This window comes from Erithacus rubecula (assembly GCF_903797595.1).
Source record: "Erithacus rubecula genome assembly, chromosome: 3".
Classification (NCBI taxonomy): Eukaryota; Metazoa; Chordata; class Aves; order Passeriformes; family Muscicapidae; genus Erithacus; species Erithacus rubecula.
In genome coordinates this window covers 79,848,135-79,860,152 of record NC_136689.1, presented here as the reverse complement: position 1 = coordinate 79,860,152, position 12,018 = coordinate 79,848,135, and the positions used below count along the sequence as shown (strand labels likewise).

At 52.8% G+C, this 12,018-nt stretch overlaps 1 protein-coding gene across 1 annotated transcript in view; it reads right to left on the bottom strand.

The window, feature by feature from the left end:
- Nucleotides 1-3,166: 3,166 nt before the first annotated feature.
- LOC306798956 (uncharacterized protein) overlaps nt 3,167-12,018 on the bottom strand; it is a 30,288-nt gene continuing 21,436 nt past the window's right edge. Inside the window, 27 exon segments of the mRNA XM_079299363.1 lie at nt 3,167-3,258; nt 3,341-3,475; nt 3,972-4,067; nt 4,495-4,770; nt 4,876-5,001; nt 5,202-5,405; nt 5,485-5,793; nt 5,876-6,000; nt 6,079-6,244; nt 6,320-6,503; nt 6,711-6,907; nt 7,311-7,429; nt 7,531-7,657; nt 7,747-8,136; nt 8,399-8,489; nt 8,565-8,710; nt 8,812-8,988; nt 9,220-9,462; nt 9,549-9,677; nt 9,786-9,912; nt 10,002-10,138; nt 10,321-10,444; nt 10,525-10,642; nt 10,725-10,812; nt 10,949-11,022; nt 11,127-11,436; nt 11,570-11,740. Of these exon segments, the coding sequence (XP_079155489.1) occupies nt 3,238-3,258; nt 3,341-3,475; nt 3,972-4,067; nt 4,495-4,770; nt 4,876-5,001; nt 5,202-5,405; nt 5,485-5,793; nt 5,876-6,000; nt 6,079-6,244; nt 6,320-6,503; nt 6,711-6,907; nt 7,311-7,429; nt 7,531-7,657; nt 7,747-8,136; nt 8,399-8,489; nt 8,565-8,710; nt 8,812-8,988; nt 9,220-9,462; nt 9,549-9,677; nt 9,786-9,912; nt 10,002-10,138; nt 10,321-10,444; nt 10,525-10,642; nt 10,725-10,812; nt 10,949-11,022; nt 11,127-11,436; nt 11,570-11,740 (4,410 nt within the window). The 3' untranslated portion in view covers nt 3,167-3,237.

Sequence of the window (12,018 nt, the reverse complement as noted above, 5' to 3'; positions counted from 1 at the left end):
GGGGTATTGTTGTCCTGCAATAATGGAAAAGAAAATGTTTATGGTAAAAGTTAAATGCTAGCATCCCTTTTTCAGGCAACTTAACAAATTGAGCCCACCTGGAACATGAATGAGATGCTACATTTCATTATGAAGACAAAAGACCAGGCTTGCTCATTCTGGGGGATATGGCACAAACAATTTCTAGAGAATAAGATGCAAAACACTTTTGTTGCAGTTCTCAGATAGCATTCAAGTTTTCTGTAAAGTATTCTCATACAGAGAATCATGCCTCTTCATTCAGAAAACTACTTCCAAGGACACAACAAAGGGAGTGACAGGCACACGAGACAGAAAAAATGCACCTCAGCCTTTGCTTTCCTTTTCCCTCTAACGCACTAACTAAAAGCAAAGACAGTAGCTGTCTGTTGGCAGGTCTTTATTTGTGAAACAACCGCACCCAATCCCCAAATTAAGAAAACAAACAAACAAAAAAAAACAACACTAAACACTCTACCTCTCTATGCATCAATTTCTCAACTTCTTGTGAGCAAAAGAAAACATAAACGGGACGGGAGAATGGACAGCAGATAAATAAGAAAAAGTCAGTAGCAGGTATTGTGCCATAGCAGATGCAGAGGCACTTACCGGAGTGACTCCAGCTGCAGCTGATGCCGTTCCGCCGCTGTAAGGCACCACTTGCAGGCAGCAGCTCTCTGAGGAGCTCCGGGCACACACACACACTCTGGCTGTGCCCAACTCCGCCCCAAGAACAGCCCAAAGCGCTGCCTGTCCCTGGGGTCAGGATCGCAAGGCACCGCTGGTGCCGCCCCCGGGCCGGTCCGTCCCCGGCGCTCTCCGCTGATGATGCTCGGGGACCGCGCTGCCGCCGCGGCCGGAGCTCACAGACCCAAGGGCGATTCCCCGAGCGCCCGAAGCCCCGGGGAAAGGGCAAGGGGAAGGAGGGGAGAGGCGGGCGGAGCCGGATCCCGCCGGGAAGGAGCGGGACAGCGCGGCCCACGGTACCTGCCTGCCTCCCTCTTTCCCCTGCGGGCTTGGAGCTCGGCGCGGTGCGGAGTGGGGACGGCTCCCGGCGGGCTCCCGGCTCGGAAAGCAGGGGGGCCGTGCCGGGATGCCTTCCTCCCGAAGAGGGGAGGACGCCCTCCCACTATCCGACCGCCCGCCCGGACCTTGCCACTACTGTGAAACTCCATCCCAGCTGAAACCAGGACAAAGTCCATCCTTAATTCCATGTCATTTACCATTCTGTGCTATTTAATCTTTGCCTTTCATACTCTAGAAGTCTGTTGGTACCCTTCTGGGTCCTTGAAATACCCTCCTCTGAGATTTGCTTTGTATTCCTGGAATTGGCAAGTCTCTTTATCCACCACTGCTGTTTGTTCATCTTTCCATGTCTGGGACCTGGAGAACATGGAAGGATGATGCATATAGTGGGATGGTGAGACTGGGAGAACGTGCAGGAATGGAGGGATGTGAAGAAAATGGTGGGGTGGGGGAACATGGAGGAGATAGTTAGACATAGGAGATGGAGGGCCAGAAGAGTGGTGGTATGGGGGAATGATGAGTCATGAATATGCTGGAATGTGCAGAGGATGGACAGGGAGACTGTGGGATGTGTAGGGACGTAGAGGAAATGGCTTGGTACAGAACATATAGTGATACTGGGATATGGTGGGACAAAGGGCTATGGAGGAGAGGGAGGGACACTGAGAAACGGAGGATAACAAGTTGGAAGAGACAGGGCTGTTGGACTGAGGGGTGGTGGAACAAACAATGGAGAGGCCAAACAGATGAAAGCATTTGGGACAGGACAGTGGGACATGTGGGGAAGTGGAACATAGTGAGTAGTGAGACGTGCAGTTGGTGGCTAGGGGAACACTGAGACCAGGAGCAGCAGAAGCTGCAAGCTCAGGAACCAGGAGGTCCCTGAAGGGCTCACCCAGGCTCTGTGCCACATGTGGAGGTACCAGATGCTGCCCCCCACATCCTGGGGACCCTCCCTCCCCAATGCTGTATGTGCCCCCAGGCACATCTCTTCACACTCACAGGCATGGATTGGTGTGAGGCAGCTTGAGATACCCTGTGGAGCAGTTTGAGGTCGAGATTTCACCCATGAGTGAAATCATACTGCACTGTGGGGCAGGTTTCAACATCCTGTGGGCAAAGGTTGGCAATCCCCAGCATTTTTAGGGTTGGAAGGAACCTCTGAATATCAACCAGTCCAACCCCCTGCCAAGGCAGAGTCACTTAGAAAATTTACACAGGAACATGCCCAATTGGGTTTTGAATGTCTGCAGACAGGAGATTCCACAAACTCCCTGGGCAGCCTGTTCTTGTGCTCTGCCACCTTCAGTGTAAAGAATTTCTTCCTCATATTGAGGAAATTCTTCTTGTATTTTAGTTTAATGTCATTGCTTCTTGTCCTGTCTCTGGGCACCATCGAAAGGTCTGGCACCAACATCTGGACACCTGCCTTTGAGATACATTGATGAGATCCCCTCTGAGTCTTCTCTGGACTTTGATCCAGCTCCCTCAGTCTCTTTCTCTGGAGAGATGCTCCAGATCACAGATCATCTTTGTGGCCTCCACTGGACCCTCTCCAGTAACTCGTCTTTCTTGTGCTGAGGAGCCCAGAATGGAACCACTGTGCTGCAGATGTGGCCTCACTATAGCCAAACAAAGGGTCATCTCCTTCAATATGCTGGTCACACATTTGCCAATGCACCCCAGGACACTATTGGCTCTCCTAGCCCCATAGTCAACTTGTCATCCACCAAGACTCCCAGGTCTTTCTCCATAGAGAAGTTCTCTCATCTGATTCAGATACTTTCCCTAGCCTTTCTTTTGCTGCTGATATACTGATAGAAGCTCTTGTTCTTGATATCCCTAGCCAGATTCAATTCCAAGGGGACTTTGGCCATCCTCACTGCATCTCTGAATATTCTGACAGTGTTCCTATAATACTCCCACATGGCCTACCTCATTTCCCACATCCCATAAATTTCTTCTTCATAAATTTCAGATTTACTAGAAACTTATATGGGCTCCATCCATAATACAAGTGCCATATAATGGGGTAACCCCACCCTCCCAACACAAACCCAACCCCACACAAACTGCTGTTGCTCAATGCTTTTTATTTGCTGACCAAGCTTGGGGGGCTAAAGGGAAATGGGCACATGGAAGTCTAAGTGGGACAGCTGCGAGTTCAGATAGGATACTTGAGGATCCAAAGCTTCACTCTTCATTGAGCCCCTTCTGATGGAGGAAAAAAACAGGGCTGTGGTGGGGCAGCCATGGGGTGGCCCACGAGGCACCTGTGGGCAGGGGAAAGTCCCACCTTGGCTCCAATGTCGCGGCTCTTGGCCCGCAGCTTGTTGACCTGGGACTCGGCGATGTCGGCACGCTCCTCTGCTTCATCCAGCTCGTGCTGCGCCTTGCGGAACTTGGCCAGGTTGGTGTTGGCCTGCTCCTCCTGAGGAGGCAGGGACACCAGTGAGGCTCCCACACGGCTCTCTCTGGCCTCCTGACACCCCACCTGTTCTCCATACATCTGACTTTCTTATTGTTCCATCTGGCCCACAATAGAACCACCGGTTTCTTCAGGCATTTTCAAACCACCAAAACCATCTACTCAATGATCAATCCATCAATCCACCCATCCATCCATCCATCCATCCATCCATCCATCCATCCATCCATCCATCCATCCATCCATCCAATCTTCCACCCACATAAACTTCAAGCCGTCTGTCCTTCCTTCCATTCACTCGGCCATCCTTCCCTTCCTTCTTTCACACATCCAACCATCATCTCTCAGTCCCACCAGCAACCCACCCTCCTCACTCCCTGACACCCCACCCTTTGACCACCCCAAAGCCTCCTGCTACTCCCCACATGCTCTCCCACATCCTAAACCCACACTGTCCCCTCCTGGGGGGTGTTCACACAGCTGCCCGCCTGATGCTCACCGCCTCCTCTGCCTGTCGCTTATAGGCCTTGACCTTCAGCTGGAGCTTGTCCACGAGGTCCTGGAGCCGGACCATATTTTTACGGTCCTCCTCTGTCTGTAGGATGAGATACACATGGATCGTGACTTGACTCTACCTGCTCTTCAAATCACCATCAGAGCAATGAGGGTCAAGAAGCAGTTAATGTTATTCTTGGGGAGTGAAGTGAGGCTTCTCTAGATCTGTGGGTGGCCTTAGCTCTGTAAGCAGGAAGTGGGATGTCTTCTTGCCCCTGAGGTTCTGGATCATGCAAAGACACTGGACGGTGGGACACAGAGAGGTGGCCTGGGTGGCTCATGACCCAGACAATATTCTGGATCCCACTACAGTAACAGACATACAAACAGTGGGTGGTCTAGTATTGAGTCTAGACAGCTTGCATCTCTCTGGCCAGCACGTCATGTTCTAGATCATGTACAGGATAAGATAAGAGGCCCTATGGCCAAGGGGCAGTAGTTGACCTGGGCCAGCCCAGGAGTCCCACCTGGTAGCTGAGCTCCTTGACACGACGCTCAGACTTGCGGAGACCCTTAATGCTCTCGGCATTGCGCTTCTGCTCAGCCTCCAGCTCATTCTCCAGCTCCCGTACACGAGCCTCCAGCTTCTGCAGCTGCTTCTTGCCTCCTTTCAGGGCCAACTGCTCAGCCTCATCCAGCCTCATCTGCAGGTCCTTGATGGTCTGCTCCATGTTCTTCTTCATCCGCTCCAGGTGGGCGCTGGTGTCCTGCTCCTTCTTCAGCTCCTCTGCCATCATGGCCGCCTGCACAAGGACACAAGTAAGCAGAGAAGGAGGAGGGCCAAAGCATGTTCTCCATCACCCTCCAGTGGAAGGTGTCCTAGATGTTGGTCCCACCATGGCACTCACATCAGTGATGGCTTTCTTGGCCTTCTCCTCAGCATTCCTGCACTCTTGGATGGCCTCTTCCACCTCTGTCTGCAGCTGGGAGATGTCAGCCTCCATCTTCTTCTTCTGGTTGATGAGGCTGGTGTTCTAGAGTTACAGGAGAGGATCTCAGGATGTGTCTGTTGAACTGTTGACCCATCCTTCTTCAACCCCTCCAGTACTTAATGCACCCCTACTCCCTGCCAACTCTGCAGGCTTAAAAGATCTGGAGGTCTTGGTAACTCAAACCATTAGAAGCCCACATTCGTGGAGGTGCTGTCTCTCCTTGAAGGTATGTGAGGTCTCACCTGTGAGTGGAGAAGCTGAACCCTCTCACTGGCCTCAATCAGCTCTTGCTCAGCCAATTTGCGAGCCCTCTCAGTCTGTTCCACCACTGCCTGCATCTCCTCCAGCTCTGACTGGAGAAGGTTGTTTCTCCTCTCCACAATGGCAATATTCTCCTTCAGGTCTTCATTGGCTCTTACGGCATCATCCAGTTGCAGTTGGGTGTCCTGTTGGGATAAATAGGACGGACATCATCCAGCAGCTCCAAGGGGCTAGGAAGACCCCCTTAGAGGTGAGTGATCCCACCTTGAGGTGAGCCTGGGCTCCTTTCAGGTGGGACTGAGCTTCAGCAGCCACGCGGTTGGCATGGCTGAGCTGGATCTCCATCTCATTGAGGTCGCCCTCCATCTTCTTCTTCAGCCTCAGGGCCTCGTTGCGGCTCCGGGTCTCGGCGTCCAGCGAGGTCTGCAGCGAGTCCACCACCCGCAGGTGGTTGCGCTTGGCCTGCTCCATCTCCTCGTCCTTCTCGGCCAGCTTGCGCTCATAGTCTGCCTTCACCTGGTTGAACTCCAGCTGGGCCCTCAGGATCTTTCCCTCCTCATGCTCCAGAGACGCCTGGTGGAGACAGAGAGAAATTAGAGGCCCACACAGAAGACTGGGACCAATTAGAGCTTCATGGGGATGCGATTTGGCTCACCTCAGCCTCTTCCAGTGCAGCCTGGAGCTCCAGTTTCTCGGCATCCAGCTGCTTCCGGACTTTCTCTAGTTCATGGATGGTCTTGTGGCTGCCACCCAGCTGCTCTGTCAGGTCCGAGATCTCCTCTGCACAGATGATAACCCATCAGATTTGGTGGAAGGTGGTGAAGAACAAGGTGGGCAGGGGGAATACCATGCTCTTACCCTGGAGGTTCTTGTTCTCCCTTTTGAAGGTCTCCAGGTGCTCAAGTGACTCCTCATAGGCATTTTTCAGCTTGAAGAGCTCAGTACTGAGGGACCTGGCTTCTTTCTGTGATGCGTCCAGCTCCATCTGTGACTCTTCAAACTTCTGCTTCCACTCAGTCAAGATCTGGAGTAAAGTAGGAGGTTATCCTCTGTCCCTGTGTCTCCCATCACCTCCTGTCTCACCCCTGTGTCCACCTACCTTGTCAAAGTTCCTCTGCTTCTTGTCCAATGCAGCAGCTGCTGCATTTGATCGCTCCACATCTGCCATCAGGTCCTCAATCTCGTTCTGCAGCCTGTGCTTGGTCTTCTCCAGGGAAGAACACTTAGCATTGACTGCCTCCACTGCTTCCTCAGCCTCCTGCAGCCGCTGGGCCAGCTTCTTCCTGCCATGGGAGAAAACCTGGCTGAGGTGACCCATGGACCAAATGGGTTAACTCAAACTTTCTCCCACCCACTATTTGGCTGAAGCTCTGCTCTGGATCTCCTCTACCATCTCTAGATTCCTATAGATTCTCCAGGTCCTTGTACTGTGGAAGAGTCTGCACTCTGCCCTACCTCACAGACGCTCCCTTCATGGGGAGATGACTCACTTGGCCTCCTCCAGCTCCTCAGTGCGCTGGATGGCATCTGTCTCATACTTGGTCCTCCACTGTGCCACCTCAGAATTGGCCTTGGAGAGTGAGCGCTGGAGCTCAGCCTTGGCCTCTGTCTCCTCCTCATACTGCTCCCTGAGAAGGTCACAGTCATGCCGGGCTGACTGGAGGGCATGAGCCAGTGCATTCTTGGCCTGGGAGGGAGAGGCAAGGAGAAGGTGAACTTGAGCTATGTATAGGTGTTCAGAGTCAGTAAGCACTCAGCCAAATCTTCTCTAGATCATACCAAGCAAATTCCGCACATCTAGACTCAGAGAGATCTAAAGATGGCTGTTTCTAGTCTGGCCCAGTTTGACTTCCCCTCATCCAATGCCATCCAACTCCCCATAGGCTAACCCAGCTGCTTCAGAGCTGACCTGCTCAGCACAACCTGCTCAGCTACTAGACCAATGCAACCCAACGCAACCACTCTGAAATGCAACCACCCCACTGAACTGGCCTGAACTTGACTCCATTTGGTGCTACCACCATGAGGGGGAGGGACACCTTGTCTTGTGGCCTTTCTGGAAGCCTTATCAGCCATCCTAGAAATTTCACCTTCATCTCTTCCTCCAGCTGTCTCTTCAAGTCCTCCATCTGCTGAGTGTATGACTGCTTGCCCCTAGTTAATTGAGAGACAAGGGCCTCCTTTTCTTCCAGCTGGCGTGACAGCTCTCCTGCAGAGATAGGGCAAGTTTTCAAGGGTGTGGCAGGGATGGAAGATGTGAGGGAGGGGCCAAGGACATGGGGTGAGGGGTATGGGGGTCAGGGTTCCCACCATTCTCAGTCTGGAGCTTGGCCCGTTGGGTGCTGGTGTCATTGAGGACTCGTTGTGTCTCCTCCAGCTTGGCCCGGTGTTCAGCTGCCTGGTCCTCCATGGTGCGAGAGACCTTCTCCATGCCCACCTTGGAGGAGAATAGTATGGAGGGAAGGAATGAAGCAGGAGAATGGTGCCCATAGTGGAGATAAGATGTGTACCGTGGCCTCTTTCTACCTTGGCCTTTATCAGTTGCTCCATGTTGGAGCTGAGGTCATCCAGCTCCAGCTTGAGCTCGCTCTTCTCCTTCTCCAGCTTCTGTTTGACACGCTGTAGGTTGTCAATCTGTTCGCTGAGCTCAGCCACACTGTCGGCGTGTTTCTTGCGCAGAGCAGCGGCCGTGGCCTCGTGCTGCAGCGTGGCCTCCTCCAGATCCCGCCGCATCTTCTGGAACTCTGCCTCCCGCTTCTTGTTGAGCTCGATCTGCACTGACGTGGCACCACCAGCCTCCTCCAGCCGCTCACTGATCTCCTCCAGCTCCCGTGACAGGTCTGAGCGCAGCTTCTCCACCTTGGCTCTGCCTGTCCGCTCCGCTTCCAGCTCCTCCTCCAGCTCCTCAATCCGCGCCTGTGCTCCAGGGATGAACATGTTTTCAGCAGACTTGGCTCCACCCAGCTCCTCCACTCAACTCAACCAATTGAGCTGGAGAGTTTTCTACCCAACTCACCCCAATAAGCTAAAAACTCTTCAGCTCGTCCCAGACATCTGAACATTTGTCAACCAACTGGAAACTCCTAAACTCAGCCTAATCAGATAGAGATTCTTCACCTCAACCCAACCAGCTGGAGGCTCTACAGTCCAGCCCAAATCAGAAGAATAGATCCCTCACCTGCAGCTCTTTCAGCTTCTTCTGGAGCTGCAGAGCCAGAGCCTGCTCATCCTCAATTTTGCTGTTCTGTTGATTGATCTCAAACTCTTTCCTGCAAATGAAAGCAGTGAGGTCCCTGCCCTTGCCCCCCAACCAGTTTAGACTGGGAAAAGAGGTCTATCTTTACTTCTTGAGCTTCTCCTCCAGCTGCTGCTTGTCATTCTCCAGGTCCATGATGTTCTCCTGGGTCAGCTTCAAGTCACCTTCCAGCTTTCTTTTGGCCCGTTCCAGATCCATCCGGACCTTCTTCTCCTGTTCCAGGGAGCCTTCAAGCTGTGTGGAAACATGGAAATAGGGGGAAACCTCAGTTTTCCATCATACCTGCCCCAGAAAGCTCCTCAGCATTACCCATGGTGGGACTAGACCCCACTCACATCATCCACTTGCTGTTCCATCTTGAGTTTGGCCTTTGTCAGGGTGTTGACTTTGTCTTCCTCTGCCTGCAGGTCATCCAGTGTCTGCTGGTGAGATTCTTGCAGGGCCTTCTTTTCCTTCGTTAGCTTGGCAATGGTTTCATCCAGCCCAGCCATCTCCTCTGTGAGGTTCTTGACCTGAAGGAGGAGAAACACTAGGCCTCCAGCAAAGTACCAGAGGCAGAGCAAAGTTGGGTAACACTACTGTTGTCCTTGGCCAATTAAGCCACTGCAGTGGTAGAGAACCAAAAGAATGTTGAGTCTTCATGTAGCCCAGATCAACTAGCCTTGAATCTCCTCAGCCCAACAACCAGGTTGTGTTGACCCAAATCCCCACAAGTTAAGGTCAAGGCTTCTCTCCACACTCACCTTGTTCTCAGTGGCGTGTTTCTCTTTCTCCACCTTGGCCAGAGTCAGCTCTAGATCATCAATATCCTTTTTCAGCTCCGAACACTCATCCTCCAGCTTCCTCTTCCTAGCGGTCAGCTCTGCGTTCATCTCTTCCTCATCCTCCAGTCGCTCTGTCAGCTCCTTCACCTTGGCCTCCAGCTGTATCTTGTTCTTGATCAGCTGGTCACAGCGCTCCTCAGCATCATTGAGGTTGTCCTGCTCCTGTATTGGAGTGGTAGGTGAAACAGAGTGGCCCTGTAGGGATGCTGGTCACCCCCTGACATGGTTTGGGGGGCAGTCTCACTCACAGCCTGCACTTGGAGCTGAAGGTCATTCTTCTCCTGCAGCATGGAGACCATCTTCTCCTCCAGATCCTTGCGCCGGGTCTCTGACTTCTCCAGGGCCTCCTTCAGCCGCCCAAACTCTTCCTTCATGTTCTGAAGCAAAGCCCAGGAGACCAGTAGCTACATCCAATCCCATCCATCCATCAACCCCACCCAACCCATTTTGGATCCCAAGCTGCCCGCCTCATCACCTCCTCCCACCTGCATCTCCTTCTCTGTCTCAGCACTCTTCAACAAGGGCTTGATCTTGAAGTAGAGCTTCATCCAAGGCCAGTTCTTCACCCCCATGAAAGCCCTGATGTTCCACTGGATCACCAGCAGCGAGTCCCTAGAATGGTGACACAGATGTCACTACACCACAAATCTGGTGACCGACCAGAGGACCCTTCTCAAGGAGAAAAACCCTTCCCCTCTCACCGGCGCTCCAGGATCTTCTTGAACTCAATGCGCATGAGCTGCCCTCGGGCCTGAGCCTGGATGCGGGTGATGATGCGGGAGAGGCGCTCATCCCGCATCTCCTCCAGAAGTCCCAGCAGCCCAGCTTTGAAGAAGACCTGATGGAGAAGTGAGAGGGTAGATTGGTTGGGAAGGATTCGTGGACAGATGGATAGGTTTTTGGGGGGGATGAAGCAATGAATGGTGGGGTGGATAGGCAGGTGGACATATCAGTGGTGAGACCTTGGGGTCCACATGACCCCATGGTTGGTAGGAACATGGAGAGATCATCTGCCCTCACCTTGGTGTGTCCAAATTTGTACTGGTTGTGGTCAATATCAATGGATCCCAGCAGCTTCTCAGCGCCCTTGCGACTGTCAATGAACTGCCCTTCAGGGATGGCAGCAGGGTTCAGGATGCGGTACCTGTGACCAGAGAGGACATGAAAGCCCTGAGGTCAGCCCCAGTGGGATTGTCCATCACTGCCCCATATTTCTGTGCCTACCGCTGCCGGAAGTCCCCATAGAGGATGCGGTTGGGGAAGCCCTTGCGGCAGATGCGGATGCCTTCTAGCACTCCATTGCAGCGGAGCTGATGCATTACCAGAGGATTGTCCATCACACCTAGCAGTGGGTTAGAGGGGTGGTGTCAACACAAGCAACATTACCACCCTTTTTCCTGCCCTCAGCCCTGCCCTTCGCTCACCTGGCTCCTTCCGCTCATTGGGGATGATGCAGCGGACAAAGTGAGGATGAGTGGTCTTGAGGTTGGCCATCAGCTTGTTGAGGTTCTCCTGTTGAGGAGGGAGGAGGGAAGAAGCTGACTAATGAGAGAGCAAGAGAGGGTCTGTGGGTCTGAAGGGGTGATCCACCACTCAGGAGGTTGTCCTCCTACTGCCCCACACTGGGTCTACTATGTAGGTCCCTCACCCGATGCAGGGCTGAGACGGTCTGAAAGGAGGAACCTTTCTTCTTAGCTCCTTTCCCCTTCCCTCCATCACCACCTGCAGAAAAGAAGGGTAGGGTAACACAGGAAAGAGGGTGACCAGTGGACAGTATTCTTCTCCATCAATTCATTCCTCCATCACTCCAACATCCATTCACCCACCAGCATCTGTCCCAGCATAGTTGGAGAAGAGGTTGGCCAAGAGCTTCAGGGCTGATTTCTGGTAGAGCCCCACCACTGTCTCATTGAGAGGGTCCTTGTTCTTCTCCAGCCACCCGATGATGTTGTAGTCCACTGTGCCAGCATAGTGGACAAGAGAGAAATGGGCCTCTGGCTTCCCCTTGACATTCCGTGGCTTCCCAAAGTTGGCTGATTTGCCCAGGTGATTATCAAAGAGCTTGGCTTTGAAGGTCATGTCCGAGGCTTTGGGAAACATGCACTCCTCCTCTAGAATGGACATGATTCCCATGGGCTAGGAAGAAAAGTGGTGGAGGACATCAAGCACAACTCAGCTGACCAACTCTGGGGCCCCTTACAGGCTCCAACTGAAAGGGCCCTTCCCCAGAAGTTCCTTCACCCCCACAAGACCCTGGGGCAAGTGGTACCTTCTCAATGAGGTCAATGCAGGCTTGGAGGTCCATGCCAAAGTCAATGAACTCCCACTCAATGCCCTCCTTCTTGTATTCCTCCTGCTCCAGCACGAACATGTGGTGGTTGAAAAACTGCTGCAGCTTCTCGTTGGTGAAGTTGATGCACAGCTGCTCGAAGCTGTTGAACTGGGGAAGGAGAGAAGAGATGGCCAATGGGTTTAACTGGATCAACTCAAAACCCAACAGAACACCTGATGAGACCCATAGATGAACCTGAGCCCCAGCTGGGTCAACAGAATGCCCAGTAGTATCAATGAGGTCAACTCAACACCCAAGAGGATCAACATAGGGCCCAAAAAGGTTAAGTTTCCAGAAGAACTCAACATGAAGCTTCAGAAGATCATCTCAACACCCAATTGGATCAACTCAACCCCTAAGAGGATAAATACCCTGTCGCCCCCTCA